This window comes from Anguilla anguilla, chromosome 11, assembly GCF_013347855.1.
Source record: "Anguilla anguilla isolate fAngAng1 chromosome 11, fAngAng1.pri, whole genome shotgun sequence".
Lineage (NCBI taxonomy): Eukaryota > Metazoa > Chordata > Actinopteri > Anguilliformes > Anguillidae > Anguilla > Anguilla anguilla.
The window spans coordinates 29,824,481-29,844,112 of NC_049211.1; the positions used below are offsets into that span (position 1 = coordinate 29,824,481).

The following is a 19,632-nucleotide window of genomic DNA, read 5'->3' on the forward strand; positions in this document are numbered from 1 at the left end:
CAAAAGACAAAGAAATCAAATTCAGCTCAACTCAGCGCGCAGACCCTTTACTATAACAAACACGCAATCTCTACGATAGGCTTCCCTGAGCTCTGACCAGCACGCCTTGGCCCCGCCCCTACACAACACCTGCCTACTCCAGGCATGCCCGCGCCCAACACCCCAACAAGCTCCGCCCCCACACACAAGCACACCCGTTCCGCCTTTTCACTTCCTGTTTTTTCTCCCAGTACCCAATCGCCTGCTTCCCTCCGCAGCCGCTCTCCCTCTATCCCTGGGTCCCTCGTCCTCCTCCGGCCCTCGTTCAGTCAGAGAAAGGACGCCAAGCTCACGGTCGAACGCGCATTTTCGAGGAATGTGGAAAATGCCAGAGCCTGTGTTCAATTTGGAGCGTGGTGTGTTTGGCGTTTGGGGCTCCAGGCCCGTGCTCTTCCTCTGCGTTTTAAACAGTTTTCCTTCTTCTGGTCGCCGTCATTGGCCTGCGCCACTCGACGCACGCGCGCTGGTTGCAGTAACCCGCTGCCAGGCCAGGAGCGGCTTACGCAGCGGCTGCCATCTCCTCAGGGAGAAAGGACAGACGGGGCTGAAGCCATGCCAGGGGGCCGGGTGGTTCTGGGTCGTAAAGGACAGTGCCTGAGAGCTGTGGGGTTCTGAACTTAGCGCATTTTAGGGCATTTGTTTGCGGCAAAGCGCCGGCGGCTGTTTCCGGCTGGCCCGGCTCTGGTATGGCCCTGGGGTTTTGGAGGCCCTAAACAACAATATTTCTGTGACCCCAAAGTGCTCCAATATAAATCACACCCGTCACTTAAACTCAAAGAGCGTGCCCAGGGATGGCTGTGGCCTGAAATGGCTGCATAGAGCGTTCCTGCCAGCGGCCGATTCTGGCCTCAGACTGTGTGGAAGGGAAATGTGCTGAGAGAGCTCACTTCCCTGAGCCAATTACAGCAGGCTTGGCTAGTTCAACTTCAGTAGGCGTGGCTATTTCAATTTCAGCAGGCGTGGCTAGTTCAATTTCAGTAGGCGTGGCTAGTTCAATTTCAGTAGGTGTGGCTTGTTCAAATTCAGTAGGCGTGGCTAGTTCAATTTCAGTAGGTGTGGCTTGTTCAAATTCAGTGGGTGTGGCTTGTTCAAGTTCAATAGATGTGGCTTGTTCAAGTTCAATAGACGCACCTAGTTCAATTTCAGTAGATGTGTCCTGTTCAATTTCAGCAGACGTGGCTTGTTCAGTTGTGGTTGACGTACATAGATTATTTGAATCACCAGTGAGGGATATTTTTAAACTCTGACCGCTTATGACAGCTGTAGAAAATAATAACGGCAGATTCCTATAGGCTCATAGTGGGCTCTTCCCACAATCAGGCAAATACATAATGAAACGGAGGACGGAGTGTAGCACAGTGGGTAAGGAACTGGGCTTGTAACCGAAAGGTCGCAGGTTCGATTCCCGGGTAGGACACTTCCGTTGTACCCTTGAGCAAGGTACTTAACCAAACTTGCTTCAGTATATATCCAGCTGTATAAATGGATACAATGTAAAATGCTATGTAAAAGTTGTGTAAGTCGCTCTGGATAAGAGCGTCTGCTAAATGCCTGTAATGTAATGTAATGTAATGATACCACAGCATTTTAATCCAGACCATCCCTAAATTATTCCACCTATGGACAACTGGTACATCAGTGTTTGGCAAAAAGTGATATATCTAAGAAAAGCCCATCTGAAATGCAATAGGATTAGGATATGCCAGCAATGAGAGACATACAGCAGTCTCTTTATTAATATTATTAGGACAGGAGGTGACAAGGCCGGGGGAAAGTTTCTCACTAGCTGAGCTCAGGCTAATAAGATGATGGGAATGCCGGTGTGGCTCATCGCACTGTTCTGGGAAATGGCAGGAGACACAGGAGGCTTGAGTACAGCGACAGAGCACGCTTCAGAGGGAGGGGCGGGGAAACACCCCGTCAGGTTACCGCCATTCCCCTCCTCCCACCCCTCGCCGCGGTCTCCCAGCCCCAGAGAGGCGGTTTCGACAGAGCAGGCCGCCGCACCTCCACAGCGAGTCGCCTTTAAAATCCCTCCATATTTCAGCTCCTCCCCGCGCAATATAAAGATGAGCTTCACCAGACTGGCAGACTGAAGCCATTTAATCAAAATGAAAGCCCCCATAAGCCAAATCTCTGATGACGGGGATAAGCACCGTTTCATAATAGATGAACAAAAGGTTAAACGGGTTTTTCAAATTAATGAAACAATTCACAACTCAGCTCCTCCATGATCATAAAACACACAACTGTAATGATGAAAAAGGGATATGCAATGGAAGATATAAAACTCAAATAGCCTACAGCTTGGCGACCAATCAAAAATCTATTCCTGGGTTTCAGGACCCCTTACGGAGAAATTCAGGGCTGGTTTCGTACAGTGAACAGATAATCTGTGTTTAAAAATGGGGATGGATGAGAACTCCCCATGAAAGAGAGACATGAAGGCTGACATCATACCGGGTGCCATCAACTGAACCCTCAGAAGCACTGTGTCATAAGAGCTTTAATAAAAACCGTTAATACCACCGTTTCGGAACAATAAAAGCGCATCCCGAGCAGCCAGGTGCCTCCGTAACTGCGGTTGACACTCCCTTTTGCCAGTTAATGCTCAAAAGATACTGTTGTGCTGACCTCACTGGCTTTATCTAAATCCCCTCAGCCCCAGGCTGTTCCTCATAGCAGTAGGTAGAGGTAGCAACAGTCAAACATTCTTTATTTCCTTCTGTCCTCTTCCATTAAACGGTGTGCTATTTACAGCGCTCTTTACACACCAGCGCTATTTACAGTGGTGAACCTGAGTCTTACTAAGGTTTGTCTCTTTGAAAATTCTTGGTAAAGGTCTATTTTTTCAGTCTATATTACAAAGCATGTTTTCCCTGTTCTGTCAGCTAAGCTGAGGCACAGTAGCACACCATCTAATTCATGCCCACCCTTTAAATCTACCCTCAGCAACAGCAACTGACCAATCGCAACAAGCCACACCTCCTGCCCCACCCCCCACCCCCCACCCCTTCCCTCCCTTCCCCTCACCACCAACTATATAGTTTTTTGCCAACACAATTTTTCTCTCCCGTGTGAAATCAGTAACTTCACTTTTGAAGTTGTTACAGAGAAAACCACACCGCATATGAGAAAATCCTGGTGCGAAGGGCGCAATATAAATTGACTGACAGAAGAAAAAATTTGAAGTAAATCTTGTGTCCGCTCGAATGCTCCATAAGGTGGCAAACTTTATCTCCCTATCTGCCTGCCCCCCTTACCACAGAGGTCCTGGATGATGTCCAGGGAGGAGGCCCAGGTGAAGCGTTCCTGCCCAGGGTCGGCGAGGGACGCTGGGAGGGTCTCCAGTTCGTAGGCTCCCCGTTTCTTCCAGAGGAACATCCTTGCCAGCGTTTTCCCCGAGTCTCCCAATAAAAAACCTCTCCCCTCACGAGACTCAAACGCAATCCCTTCTTTCAGTCTCCTTTAAGCCAGCACAGATCCATCCAGTCTCTTCCTCTTCTTAACCTCCCCAGTGCTTCACACCTCCCAGCACAACCCAACATCCGCACCAAGGTACCCCTCGCATGACCCAGTCCAACATCGTTAGCCTTCGCCGATCCCGGTACCCACAAAAACAGCTCATCCTCATCCAAATCACTCAGCGCCTTCTTCAAACCAACTTCACAAAACCCCAGACCTCTACATCAACTTTGAGAAAATCGTTTCTTACAGGACCTGGCTTCTCACCCTCCCGATCCCAAGCCGGTGACACAGGACAGGCCGATACATCGATCCGATTTGAAAATGGGCTCAGACGCCTGTCTGGTCAGAGAATTACAAACTTCTGCTGTATTTTCAATTTGTCCTTTTTTCAACAGACCAACTCCCCTCTCTTCATTCCATGGTGACTCACAGTGTTCTTAAGTTCTCTCGCTTCCTCATCCTCTAATCCTTCTTTCCAGGAGGGGGAAGTACATCCCTCCCCCCCCAACAAAAATGTACCATTCCACCAAAAATATTTATCCACCCGTACATATTAAATACTCTCCTCCGGTAAGGCTCTGCAAACTTTGGAAAGTTCTCGGGGTCTGCAAGAGTCCTGGGCCAGCTGCTGCAAGATCTGCGGACTGTGGCGGGGGGGGGGGGGGGGGGGGGAGACGATTCGGCCCACTCCACCAAACAAGCGCTGTATTCATGGGGAGGTGAGGTGCATGCTGGGACAGGTCGCTTGAGCCAATGGCGTTGGACCCGGGGGACACAAAGGTTCTTTTTAAAAACCCTCCTACGGAGATGGCGAGATTTCTTTATGTTTTTCGCAAAACTGTCAAAGCATGACATTTTTCTGCATAAATTTCTGCCTCGTGATGTACGAGGAGACTTATTTATCTTCATGAAAGAACAGACCCTGCAATAACAGACACATTAGCGACGGCCAAGTTCTAGGATTTAGGTACTGTGTCCCTTAGAGGGAAATTACACTGCCTTAAAGGGGGCCTGGAGGAAGGGGAGGGGGGGGTCAAAATAACAATTTCCATTTCCCCTACGAAAACCGAGAAGGGCTTAAAATCACGGACGGACGGCTAAGACTCGACGCTCCCGCGGCGCTGTTCCAACACCTTTCCAACGCGGCGGGGGCGCTAGCTCCGCTCCGGCGGCTGCAGGAACGCTAGGCGCTAGCTGGGAAGGAGCGGCCGGGCAGCGGTGATGTCACCGAGAGAGACTCGCGTCTAAATTTGGGAGAGGAGATTAGAGGGGCGAGCCGGGAGCCCGCCGGCTGGGCCACGCACATATGGAAGCGATCTGCCGCCGCGGCTGCGAACCAGAAGCTCCCTTCAGACGGAGAGGCCGGCCGGCCTGCCGCGTGGCCTGGGAACGGGGCCCCCCGACTGGGCAGGCCAGCTCCGCCTCACGGTTCGCCGATGGGCGTGGACGGAGGGAGAGGGGGTAGAGGGATAGGGGGAGAGAGAGAGAGAGAGAGAGAGAGAAGGGGGTGAAGGAGAACAGGCTTCATCAACGGCTGCTGTTCTTTATGTAAACAAACTCCCACCTTTTTTAGTTTTCTTTTTCCCTCCAGTTTGGGATCAAATTGCATTCACCGCTATATCCTCTGCACCCGCGTGCCAGTAACAGGGCGGCTGATTGGCAGGCACTGATTTTACATGCTACAGTCCACACCAGGGTTGGGGGGTCAATCTCTTTTCAATTCCAACGGTTCAGGATATGGATTCAAACTCAACTCATAAAATTAAAGATGCCAATAACGTTCTGTGCAGATGTTTAAATGAATGAATCAAAATTCCATTCATCTGCTGAATTGGCCCTGGTGCATACAACATTACAGGAGACAGCAGCGCCGTTTCGAAGTCTTTCGTGGATGACACTGCAGGACCTGTGGGTACCGAGCATAGCGTCACACGTAATGGTATACCCGAAAATCCCAGCCAACCAGAACCTGCCCCACGGCTGCTGAGACCAGTCCGATCACACCCTGTCGCTGTGACCGAGACCGCAGGACCTAGACTGTGGCCGAGAGGACCTTAACCGCCTGAATCACACTGGAGCCCTAAACTCCCTCTATCGCACACTGGAGCCCTAAACTCCCTCTATCGCACACTGGAGCCCTAAACTCCCTCTATCGCACACTGGAGCCCTGAACTCCCTCTATCGCACACTGGAGCCCTAAACTCCCTCTATCGCACACTGGAGCCCTGAACTCCCTCTATCGCACACTGGAGCCCTAAACTCCCTCTATCGCACACTGGAGCCCTAAACTCCCTCTATCGCACACTGGAGCCCTGAACTCCCTCTATCGCACACTGGAGCCCTGAACTCCCTCTATCACACACTGGAGCCCTAAACTCCCTCTATCGCACACTAGAGCCCTGAACTCCCTCTATCGCACACTGGAGCCCTGAACTCCCTCTATCGCACACTGGAGCCCTAAACTCCCTCTATCGCACACTGGAGCCCTAAACTCCCTCTATCGCACACTGGAGCCCTAAACTCCCTCTATCGCACACTGGAGCCCTGAACTCCCTCTATCGCACACTGGAGCCCTGAACTCCCTCTATCACACACTGGAGCCCTAAACTCCCTCTATCGCACACTAGAGCCCTGAACTCCCTCTATCGCACACTGGAGCCCTAAACTCCCTCTATCACACACTGGAGCCCTGAACTCCCTCTATCACACACTGGAGCCCTAAACTCCCTCTATCGCACACTAGAGCCCTGAACTCCCTCTATCGCACACTGGAGCCCTAAACTCCCTCTATCACACACTGGAGCCCTAAACTCCCTCTATCACACACTGGAGCTCCAAACTCCCTCTATCGCACACTGGAGCCCTGAACTCCCTCTATCACACACTGGAGCCCTAAACTCCCTCTATCACACACTGGAGCCCTAAACTCCCTCTATCGCACTCTGGAGCCCTAAACTCCCTCTATCGCACACTGGAGCCCTAAACTCCCTCTATCACACACTGGAGCCCTAAACTCCCTCTATCGCACACTGGAGCCCTAAACTCCCTCTATCACACACTGGAGCCCTAAACTCCCTCTATCGCACACTGGAGCCCTGAACTCCCTCTATCGCACTCTGGAGCCCTAAACTCCCTCTATCGCACACTGGAGCCCTAAACTCCCTCTATCACACACTGGAGCCCTAAACTCCCTCTATCGCACACTGGAGCCCTAAACTCCCACCGTCCCACTCTACAGCTGTGCGAGTGGGGAGGGACGGGTCTCCGTGAAAGTGTGGGAATTCATTCCGCCAACTCGAGAGCAGAATGCCGCCATTCTCTGCGATGGAGGAGCGGATCGCGGCCCATGGCAGACGCCCTGACGCAGGCCTCGGGGACAGGGCCTCTCCCACACAGGGCCTCTCCCACACGTCTCTGCAGCGCTGCTCACGGAGAGTTCCCAGGCTCTCGCAGTCAGCAAAGAATGAGCCTTTGAGGGCTCTTACCAGCAACTTCTGTTTCAGTGCTGAAGGGAGGACAGCAATGTGTGAGAGAGTGAGTGAGTGTGTGCGTGTGTGTGTGTGTGTGCATGTGTATGGGTGTGTGTTTCCCTGTTTGTGGGAGCCCGAGAGAGCGATCTGGGGGTGGGGTGTGGTGGGGGGGGGGGGGGTGTGAATAAAGTGCCTGTGAGTGTCAGGGAACAGAGGGACTGCAGATAGAGGTCTGAAGAATATTCACTGCAGCCCAGCTTCACGCAGAGTTCTGAGCATGCTCACTGGAGCCAGTGGTCTGAGCATGCTCACTGTACCAGAGCTCTGAGCATGCTCACTGTGGCCAGTGGTCTGAGCATGCTCACTGTGGCCAAGTTAGGCCATTTAGAAGAGGGTGGTGGAGGTGGGGCAAGCAGATTACAAAGACCCCTACATCCACCCGCCCCATTATGTAAGCTATGTTTTACTCGCAACTGGCTTTAATTAAATTTCTGTGAGAATTCTTAAATTCTTCCATATTTGGTCACTGAAAATAAGCTCATTCACTCATGGCCTAAAATAATAGAAGGGGATTGGTTTGAGATATGATCCAACATTTTTCATTGATTATTGAAATGAAAGAACTTCAATGAAAGATAAAAAAAACCTGACAAACCCTTCCAGGATTATATGAAGGCTCAGACTCAGTTCATGTACGGTCTTGTTTTTATTGGAGGTTCAACCGGTGGCTTTGCGCTGAACACCTGCTCCAAGTCCCACAACTATTTCAAACAATAATAACCTCACTAAACAATGGTGTTTCTTCCCCTGAAGAATTCACAAAAAAAAGAAATGAGAAATCGCACCGCGTTGACGCCAAGCCGCCATCACGCTCACACCTGCACACGTCCCAGAGGAGAACCGCCAACCCTGAAATCGAGCCGTTACAAAACCCATTTTACAAAAATATGGGCTCCAGTAGGTCTCATCTGCGCTCTCCGGAACTTCCGTAGGGACTGGAGCTTATGGACTACAGCTCATTTGCATAATTATGTGGCTCAAATTACGAACCAAAAAAGAGCCTTTATCGGCCTGTCAATTAAAAATAAATGAGCCAATCAGATATCACAGCAGCAAAACAAAATAACAGGAATTTCTGCTCATTAGCTCGTTATGCTAATGCAAACCAAACAGATACCCACAGAGGTAGCAGAATCTCATAATACTTAGCATGTAGCGTCCGTCATATTTTACCATCAAATCTAAAACAGGGAAACCATGGTGTCCTCCCTCTGGTCTAGATCAATCTCCACCCACTGCAAATACCAACTGACTGCTGCCAACACTCTTGCCTCTCATACATAAAATAGGCTATATTTTGGACTTCTGGGTAAACGGCAGTTTTTCAAATTGGTGGCTTCTGACAGGACGTGTCAGACATGCAGCATGAAGTCAGAATTCCCAGGACCCTCGATTCCAACGGAAAAAACTTTCCGTCCCTTTCCGTCCTTTTAAATTTATTCTGCAGATGTTAGAAACCAGACAGACGCTCGGTAATAAATGGTGCTCTGGAAAAGAACTTGATAATCCACCTGATTTTTTTTGCCGTTTTGCTTTATTCACCCAACAGAGAGAACACAAGCCATCGACCTTGATTGAGTGTTTATTCCATTACCGATTTGTACGAGATCAATAAGACAACAACGATGGGGGGGGGGGGGGGGGGGCAGCCTTGTGTGGGTTATCAGGTTTTTACCTCGATAGCAGCAGTGCTGCAGAAAAATACTCACATTCACATTCAGAAAAGAAGCGTTTTACCATTCGTATGTTAAAAACTGGTAAGCATTGCTGAACATGTGGATCACCCTGGTGCTCTCGCACGCGAAAGGGAAGTGTTCCATGCCACAGTCGAGTAACCGTCAGACGTGTATTTAAAATGTCTGTCTTCCAAACCCAAGACAGAGGAAAATTAAACAGTACGATCAGATCCAGCTTGGTGAGAAGCACTGATTTGGAGAATCCGGTAATTGGAACCTCATTGCCGAAATTGCACAGCGCGGCATTACCTCCAAAGGGCCAATGACACCCTACGCTCTCTCCTCTTCGTGCTGCACAGAAATTAAAACGCTTTACGCTCCGAAGATACAATTATTGTGGGAGAGGGCTAGAATGTTCATAAACAGCTATTTGGGTGGTGAGTGTTTGGTGGTGGTGGTGGTGGTGCTGCTGCTGGGTGGAGTTGTGGCAGGACAGGATGAAATAGGCCTCTTCCTGGGACAGAAACTCAGAAGCTGAAAGAAGACGTGAGCAAGTGACCGCGAAGAAGAGGGGTCTTCTAATTTTCCTCCCAGGGTTCCCTTGCGAGTAAACTGTGATGTGATTGGAGAGGGGGCGTGGTGTCCCTCCTGGCCCGGCTCAGGCCGACAGCCAATGAGCAATGAGAAAGTGTGACGTGACGACGACGCAGCAGTGCTTGCGGTTGAACAGGAAAACAAACTATACATACACGCGGGCGCCTGCATTTTCAACAAGCCATTTGATTCCCAAGGGGTTAAATCTGAGTAGGGCTGTTTCTTGAGCCCGAGTTTCCCCGATTCCACATGACGATGAGCCCTGACACAGACCGTTTCGGGATAAGTGGTGTTCCCAATCAGGAAACAGCAGTCGCTACATCAGGAATTTGAACCCACAACCTCCAGGTCACAAGATCAGAGACTTTGTCATTACTCTAGAGTGCCACGAAGTTCAATGCCCTCAAATATGGCCGATACTTAAACCGTTGAGTTAATATGGGAACAACTAAACCAAATAGATTCATTTTCGCTTAAGTCACAGTTCACAGTCTCCCTAACACTGAGAGTAATCTAGCTTTGCACATTCACCCTAACACACAGAGTAATGTAGCCTCGCACATTCACCCTAACACTGAGAGTAATGTAGCCTTGCACATTCACCCTAACACTGAGAGTAATGTAGCCGCGCACATTCACCCTAACACTGAGAGTAATCTAGCTTTGCACATTCACCCTAACACACAGAGTAATGTAGCCTCGCACATTCACCCTAACACTGAGAGTAATGTAGCCTCGCACATTCACCCTAACACTGAGAGTAATGTAGCCGCGCACATTCACCCTAACACTGAGAGTAATGTAGCCTCGCACATTCACCCTAACACTGAGAGTAATGTAGCCTTGCACATTCACCCTAACACTGAGAGTAGTGTAGCCTCGCACATTCACCCTAACACTGAGAGTAATGTAGCCTCGCACATTCACCCTAACACTGAGGGTAGTGCAGCCTTAACTGTGAGGGGAGTGTAGGCAGGCATTAAATGGAGAGAAGTGAGAGTGAGCACGTGAGGGGGAGAGAACAGCATCTGCCCACACGCATATGCGTCACACCGTCAGTCACTTCATCTGCGCACGCGACACAGCAGGAAGTGACCCGTGCTTTCACGTGACGGGGTCGAGGAGCGGGCTCATGTCACTGCTGTTCTCGCGTGCCTTGCGCGCACGCCATGACAAGCTTCAGATTTTTCCTACACATATCATTTCTGAGAGCGGGCCACAGCGTCTCTTCTGAAGTTACGGTCCCCAGACCTTAACTGTTTGATTAACGTCTTCTTTTCAAAAATAAGAAATAAAATGGGTCAGACTGGAATTCCAGGCATACAGCAGTTGCTAATCTAAAGGTGAAAAGGGCTAAGAGGGCTGTGGCCCTTGGGGAAAGGAATTCCTCACTGATTTACTCCCATCATGCACCTATAACCATTGACTAATGACAGGGAACCTACATTACTCTGGCCTGGTCCAGAAATACTCAAATCTGGCCCTGAAGCCAGCATACTGTTGATTTTCTTTTTCTATCTGATACTTAATTCACTAATATCGCTGATTGGCCAGAGATCCCACTCATATCATGGTACCCTAGGTCTAATCAGGTCACTGATTGGGGGAGAGACATGAAAAGCAGCCTTGAGGGCCAGATCTGACTGTCACTGGCCTAACTTAGCCTATATCTTGCCTGAGCACAAAATAACAATACATTCCATTTGTTGATTTAATGTCACCATGCTGAAATTACTGCTTGTCCTTGACAGAAACCTTAAGGATTGCTAAATATCTGAGATTGAAGCCACAAGTACTCAGAGCTTATGCTCTGATTTCACAATGAAGGCCAAATTCATTGACCTAATTCATAACTAATGTGTCACAAAAAAAAGAAAAAAAAAGATCCATTTTGTCAAGTGGCTTTGTTTTTGCAGGCACCAACAGGGGAATCACAGCCACTTTTACAGCACACTTCTTTTATATTGCCCCAGTTCACAGCTGCTATGTCTCTCCACTGGGGCAATTCAGGGTACGTTGCATGCTCAAGTGTACAACAGATGTCCAACCTGGGATGTGAACCCAGAGACCTTAGAGTTTCACCGACCCCAGGAATCGGGCACTCTGACAGAGTGTACAACCGTCATAAAAATTCTGGCCACAACTGGGAACAGGCGCACGCACACACACACACACACACACACACACACCTCATACATACATGCACACACAAACGATATACATGCTACATACATGCACACACAAACACATCACATTAAGAAAAACAGAGTCCTCGCACAACTACACAGGTACAGAAATTGTACACACACGTGCAGGAGTATAGACATCCATCACAAACATATACACACATGACAACATGACATACCACCAACAGACAGACACACACATATATATATCTACATACATACATGTATGTAGGCTAAATAGACCACATACAAACACACACAGAAGAAAGACTGAAGGTTCATGCTTATGGATGACACAGGTCAAAGGTCAGAGTTCAGATAACTAATTCAACCCCACAACCCGTCATGACGACCTGGCTTGTTTTGTCTCTCATCGGCATTCTATTTTGCTAACTGTGACAGGCTGTGAATTCTAAACTTCACACTCGGAGCAACTGTAAACACGTGCCGCCTGGGCGCGGACAAGACCGGGAGAATTATGGGACCCGGAGACACTGAGCATGACGGTGTCCTTGGTAACGCAGGGCATTCTCATGTTTCACGGTGTTCCGTTGTGCCACAGTGTCATAGAGAAGGGGAGAAAACGTTGGGGTGTGACAGAGGGACGGCTCAGTGAAGCTGGCTACTAAGAAAGACCAAAGCACTGGACAGCTTCTGCTCATCTACGGTTCTTTCCCCATATTACGGGTTTTAATAGGTGTTTATGGGTATGGGTATTTTTGAGTCGTGATATGTCACCAGGGGGGAGCACATTCAGAACGCCGTCACAGAAATGCACGGCTATTCCTTCTGTAAAACATGTTTCATGGGCCCTTTTAAATAGTTCTACCAATACTGTAACAGCGAAATGAATCAACAGGGCGGGAAACACCCCTTCCGTGAGCAGAACAGCACCGAAATCCCTAAAGTAATTAAAATGGAAATGTATAGCACAATACTGACTTTCCATGGCTGCGTGTGGAATGGCCTGTAATAATGAAAGCTTAAACGACAAAAATGTTTTTTTTCTCAAGCCTTTTCACATTTCAAAAGGAGGTCTTTGAAATTTAGGTCCTAAATTGCAGTCAGGTACCAAGATACAAAGCCTCTTTAGCTGCACACAGACGCAAACAGACGCAAACAGTGAACTTTTCCATGGACAAAGAGATAAGGAAGAGTATCCTAAGGCAGTTACAGGACACAGAGCCAAATCGCTTTGATGGATATCAAACCAGATCCAGGAACAGAAACAGTCTGTCAAACAGACCACATCACAGAATCCCAATGGAAAACACTGTTCCAAGGGGTGCTCGACCTCCCATACCATCCCAGTGGAAACAAAAGCATGCAGTCAAAGGTACCTACCTTTCCCCGACCTTATTTTTTTGGGGATAAAAAAGAAGAATAAATGAAAGGGTTGCACAACCGTCCAGTTGGGTTACAGGAAGCGACATTAAAGGAAAAGGACAGCGTACCAAAAACAAACAAAAAAAGACATGAAAGGGATGAAAGAAATGAAAACAGAAAGAAATGTGTAACAATGGGACGATGACCCCGAGAGGACTTTAAAAACATGCAGGGAGACCCTGCGGGCAGGCAGACAGCCAGGGCATCTGGCCCGGGATTAAGCCGGTGTGTTTAAGAGAGCTTAGGCCTCCAGCCCGTCCTCCAGGCCCGGATTACAGGCTTCCAAACGCACACCACCCCGCGTCAGTCAGAGACCGAATACTCTGCATGCTTGCAGGACAGGCGCCGGAGCCTCGTCAAAGGCCACGTCATGCTACGGGGCGAGGGAGAGAGATACCGTCACAGGTCTAACGGTGCAAACAACGTTCCCACCAACAAAGATACACACACACACAAACATACGCACGTGTACACGTATGTGTGCACGCATCCTTCGGGATCTGTGTGCTTGTTTTGTTTATGGGATCAAAGTCAAAATGGAAAAAAGCGTAACTTGAATTCAGCACGTCGATTAACATTGCTGCCACATCGACTCATTTTTCCCAGGTCAATATTACAATGATATTAAGGTTTTAAGGCGCTTACAATGGCTACAATTTCAAATGCAGCACCCGTCTTTTTTTGTAGTTTTTTCCTGTTTGAAAAATAAAGAATCCTGCGTTAAGTCAACCTCTGTAGCAGGATGACTTCGAAAACTTTGCTGTGTTGTCATAATCACTGTTGTGGAAGTGAACATGCTTTACTTCAATAACAAAGTCCACCACAACCTAAATTATCATGCCTTTTAGAGGCTAGATTTTATGACCTCACTTTTCCATACCTGAAATGACATCAGTGGTTTGTGTTATACACATCAGTAGTAAGGGATTTTCATTTAAAAATAAAAGGTCCACACAAGAAGGTGAATTTAGAGAAAACATATAGAAATCTCATATGATAATTAGGAAATGTGAAATCAGAGAAAGTAAAGAATTTCAAACTATGGAAAAATAAAATGGAATTCGGGGGGGGGGGGGAAGGATTTTGTAGGACCCTGGAGATGACAGATACATACAGTTACCAATGACTTGAATCACCTAAGTGCAGATTCACTTCCAAAAACACCCATATTGTTGAGTCAGAGTTAACAATGGAAACTTGCTGAAGCATTCAGTTCTCTTACTGCTTTTTTTTTTTTTTTTTTAACAAGTTAGCACAAGTAATCCAAGACATTAGGCTACTTCTTTCTTTTCTGAGCAGTTTTCCAGAACTGGTCTGAAAGCAGACGTGCTGACGTTGACGGTTTAGTGCTCTGTGTTCCCCTGCTTTTGACCACGCTCGAGAGAGGTGGCCATTTTCTGTCAGCCTGGTGCCCTCTGTTCCATTTTGTGCCTGAAGAAAGCAGGCCAGAGCAGCGTGGTATGACTGGCCGCAACTGCCAATCTGGGGGACAGAGGTTCGCAGGCAGTAGAGGCAGATTACAGTTCTCTGAGTATAGCAGTTGGTTAACACAGCACCAGTTTTATATCTGGAGCGCTTTCTGCTCTCTGTTCTTAGCCAGGTCTATGTCACTGTTGCTAATAACTCAGGTACATGCACTTATGATCTCTCATATTATACGTCTCTCTGGATAAGAGCATCTGCTAACGGAACGCAAGATACCGTAAAAGCCATGATTAAGGGCGATCTGGAGAGAATGTCAGCGATATCATCTGCTTCACACTCAAATAGCCCAAGTGAGAGTCAGGCTTCAGCTCATTACAAAAAAATTTTAAGTCTTAAAGTCTCTGTAAGTTTATGTGAGAATGACAGTATGAGACCAATACATCCAATGAGCCAATAATATGCTCAATGTCTCTGGGGCCACTAGCAGGCTATTTTGCTTCATTTCTGAAAATGTTCTCCTTCTATCAGGTGTCAAAGAGTACAATTAAGCTCTTTATGCACATGTGCTTATGGCCAACCCAAATCCTTTGTCTCTGGTAGAGAAATTGAGGATCCGAAAATTTGTACTTCCTCCTGATTAATCAGGAAAATCACATCCCTGGAAATAGGCCAAAGTATTTCGAAGGGAACCCAGTAAAAAGAAATTAGGCTTAATTCTTCTAGAAGCAGCAAATCTGGTTAGGAAACTAATAGCCTATGTGGTTACTTTAATGTTACAGGCTACAGCTCAGTAAACAGTAAACTGAAGCAGTATCAATAACAGATAAATTAATAAATAGCCTATATCATGATGAAAACAAAGAATTTCAACTAATTTGATCACAGCTTATTGCAGACCTTGACTGCAATGCTTGTGAATAAAGGGTTAGCGATCTGATAAACTGAATAAACTCTTATTAGGCATAGCCTGTTCCATGATGGCTGCAGTAAGTCTTAAAAGGCATTCAAATTTATTGAGAAAATAAAATGTCAGGTACTCTTATTTAACTCCAAGTTCTCTCCAATGCAGACGACTCTGAGTGCTTCTGGCAGGTATAATCCCATAATAGAATGTTTGAACAGTCTGGTTATGCATGTTTGCACCGTGTGCTGTCACATAAAATTGGATGTTAATATTAGATTACAGAAAACAAATTCCTAAGGTCCAAATTTATGTAATAGAGATGGTGGCGCAAAGAAAACAGGTCTGAAGGACCATAAATATCGAGCACAGAAGAGGGCAAGCATCCAGGGCACCTAAGTGTTTGGGACTTGGACGTTAGTGCACTGATTTACGAGATGGATAAATCTGCACCATCACTCAGGTAAATAGCCATTCTGGTGAAACAGGGAATTATGATCAAACTTGGCAACAGAGAGCACAAACAGTACCGCTCCTTAATTGGCACTGAGCTCCGCCATAAGAGGAGATGTCCACCAATGGACAGATCTTATACTCTTCCGCTAGAGAAATGAGCACTTTCTGTGTGTAACATCAACACTGTATGTGTAGCTAAGTGTTTCCAAGTAGGCTACCCATTACAGAATCCATATACAGGCCTACTGGAAATCCCATCTCATCTCAGGGATCCTGGAAAAACCATCAACTTTGTAATATCACTGATTTTGGTAAGTTAAGCCAGCTTTGACTTTGGAATATTAAAACAATGCCAATTCCAGGCAAAAAGTTTTTTCGTTGACAATACCAAAACGGCAATAGCAGGAAAGCACAATAGCATGATTAAGTTCTATTCACTGACCGTACAAAATAGAAACACAGCAATAAGCAGAAAGCAGACTAAGTTACAGGAGTACAGATGTGGGGAGGAACTAGCCTAACCACTGTGAAGCTCTGTATAAGGTTAGTTCTATTGCCCTAGACAACTCTATACTGTAAAAGGAATTTATTGGTTCTGATAAAAAAGGTCAGAACAACCTTGTCTACTAACATACTGTAGACGAAGCGAAGCCACATTACATGAGCAAATTGCTTTATTGAAGATTGTCTAATTAGGACCAATGAAAGTCATTTTGATCTCTCCCATCTTGTACACTAGAATCTCTATTTACGCATTATAATAAAGCTAAAACTGGAGGGTTTTCCTTGCCTTTTCCTCCGCCTCTTTAGCTGTGACAGTTGCAAAAGTCTAATTTCATTTTAAGAGGCATATTTGCTTCTAAACACCACAAGGCTATAGGGATAATGTTCTGTTAGGCTAATCAGTGATCTTAATTTCTAACCTGCTGGACAGATCAAATGGCTCACCAGATTATTCAGGGAGGTTTATATAGGCCTACAGTACTTAGCCTACACAAATCACTTCACTCCTTTAACAAAATCCCTAACTGACACTTTAACGCCATTTACGAATGCAGAGTTTTCATCAAACTTGTTGGGGACCATTGCAGTAAAGCACCCCATCGAATCACGTAGGCTACCTATTTTGTTGGCCATTTTTGTTTTTCAGCCATCTTGGAGGCCCAGCACAGACAGAACTGGGCAAACTCAGCAGTGTAATCTAGTTATTAAAACCCAATTGGCTGAATATCAGGCTCAATTGACCCTGCATCAGTGAAACTTATAATTATGCGCATGCCAGAGCCTGGAGAGCAAAAGTGTGTTGAAGATGCCACCGTACCCAGTGAGCTGAGTCAGACATCTTGTCCATTATAGCCTAGTGCTTGACCCCTTCATTGCTGCTTGCAGATATATTTATTCATTTATTCCTCATGATTCATCAATATGAACAATGGACACAAAAACATGGCATTATGGCTGATAACATTATTATCAATAATATTAATAGTAATAATATCAAATGATACTGAAGGTGGACCGATGTCATCTACGGTTCCCACATTGAAAGCTCAATTCATTCTGATACATCGGCTCTGTGCAGGCAACTGTCTCAGCTCAACCCTTTTCAACATAGTTCATCGATAAATTTAATATTTTCAGTGGGGTTCAGAAAATAAATCAGTCACTGGAGAGTAATTTGTTTGTGTGAAGAAATTTTTGAATTTCAAAGTAGGCTATAGTACAAAATAATATAATTTGATCAAGGGGAATTAGTAGTTTTGAGTGGACTTAGTTCAGAGGAGAAATTTGCTTTTTGGCACCAGAGGCTTACTAAACTACAATATCCCAAGTACACCGAGTTTGCAAGCTTTGGAGAATGGCAATCCCTGGTCCCCTGGTCTAAGCAGAAGAATTACAAGAAATATGCTAATCCATTATATTCAGGGTCATGCATCCTTCACAATCAAGTTATAGCCTACATGGTGTGTGTCTTTCATGCAATAATTTCCATGTATGTGCAGCTACCTTCACACTCTCCCACCAAAATTTCAAGCTTCATACATTAGTTGACATGCATTCCTGTCTTTATTAGCCCATTTGTATTACTAAAGATTGTATAAATTGCCTAATTTAAATGAAGCATGGCAATGTAAACGCATTACTTACTCAGCCGCAAGCGGAGTCCAAGCCAGCTCTTCTGTGGTGACCTTTGCAGAACCGAGTTCATACTCCACTTGTTCGGAACCATCAACGCATAGGTTGGTTTGTCTCCCTCGAGTTCGCGAAGAACTCCAGAAAAGTTGACGGTTGCAGGGAACGTCAGGGTCAACAGCGGTCAACATCAGTCACTGACATTACTTTGTTGATCCAGTTTCTCCAAGTCGTTTTTTGGACTCATTAAAACCTTCTTGTTTTCCTTATGAACCCCAACAGCCGGCGATATAATCTAACGTCCAATTACATCCAGCTACTCATCCAAAATCTATACAAATGGTTCTCCTGAAAACATCGACCTTTCCTCCTTTTTATAATAAAGTCGATTGTAATACGTTATAAAAACACGCCAGGTACGCAACCATCGAACAGTTTCGCCTTCCAGGGAAAACTTGGATCAGAATGATAGATAACACAGCTATCCAGCCGTGGCTTTCCGAGACTGGAGTTAATTATAATTTGTTGGTTTGTTACGATCGTCCCTCGTCATCTTCATAACAAAATAGTTTTTTTCCAAAAGCGAAAAAGCACTAGGATCCATTCATTTACTTGAGTCTACGTTTGGAAAATATATGGTAAATGGCACACAGTAAACATAAAACAACTTACTGCCGTGGGAGACCAGAGACCCCGCGAGCTCTCCTTTAGATCGCAATAACCTGTTGATGCATGAAATGAGCTTTGTGCATTCCCTACGTCTTTCAGAATCGTGTGCACGCCGCTCGCTTCTGTAGAGCCGTTTCCTTTCAGGAGGATGTCCTTCCCTGTTTTCTTCGCAAGGCGAGATCATTCATTCCCCCCCCTCCTAGTTCGAACCAGTCAACTCTTGGCGAGTGGATCCTTGTTTCAGCTTCGAACCGGACTTAATGCGATTGCAAGTTATCCCCAGCCTCACAGTCTAGTCATCCCGCCTCCGCTCCATCGATTTTTTTTTCATTCACGTTTTACATTCATTCAGTCAGCCTTTTTGTCAGATATTTTTTCCTTTCTCTTCAAACACACACCATTCGCAGCTAGGGGTGCCATAGAGCACTTTTTTCACTCACTCGAGGCATATTCCAGCATAACACGCAACATTTCATACACTACAGAATGACACACAGCTACTACTCACTGGACGTCATAAGTAAGGCTATACAGTTAAACAATTATTTCGCATTTCTGGTCCACGGGGAGCTAATGAATTATGCTGGACTGAACTGTAAATGATATGCTAATCTGGATGTACATCTCTTGTCAGGATTCTGATGCAAATTCTCCATGGGAGATGTAGGAATTGTCGTTTACAGTGACACATAAATGCTTAATCAATTTTTGCCTTAAAAGCTAGTAAATGAAATCAGCTTTGAAGAAAAGGGATTTTTTTTAAAAGCTATGTGGGGAAAAAAAACAAATAGGCTCATGAACCTCAAGAATGATATGACACACACAATGGCGAGTCATCTGCTGAGTCCCGGCAGTGATCGAAGCCTGAGTAAAAACCTTGAATGTGAAGCGAACAGGAAAGCTTATACTCCAATTCCATAATCCGAACAAAGCACGTCACGCGCACCTGCTTAAGCCTGTGTGTTTGCATCGTGCAGCGTGTCAGCAGTTGGGTAGCCAGTGATGCGGAGCATGAGCACGTTATGGCCTCTCTGCGTTGGATTTAGAGAGCGGGGAGAGGCCATTTCTGCCTGCCAGCCGTGTGTGTGTGTGTGTGTCACCAGCACACTCTTCCACGTGTTGCCCTGGAAACAGAGGGTTCGCAGCCTCAAGTACAGGAGCTCTTTATT

At 46.4% G+C, this 19,632-nt stretch overlaps 1 protein-coding gene across 2 annotated transcripts in view; it reads right to left on the bottom strand.

Annotated features, from left to right (window-relative positions):
- plekhg5b (pleckstrin homology domain containing, family G (with RhoGef domain) member 5b) overlaps positions 1–18,822 on the bottom strand; it is an 81,090-nt gene extending 62,268 nt beyond the window's left edge. The window contains exon 1 of one of the 2 annotated variants that reach the window (XM_035382668.1): positions 17,810–18,822. In XM_035382668.1, the coding sequence (XP_035238559.1) occupies positions 17,810–17,891 (82 nt within the window). In that variant the 5' untranslated portion in view covers positions 17,892–18,822. Of the gene's footprint in view, positions 1–3,302; positions 4,135–17,809 lie in introns of those variants that run through there. The other variant, XM_035382667.1, reaches the window with a different exon arrangement.
- Positions 18,823–19,632: the final 810 nt, after the last annotated feature.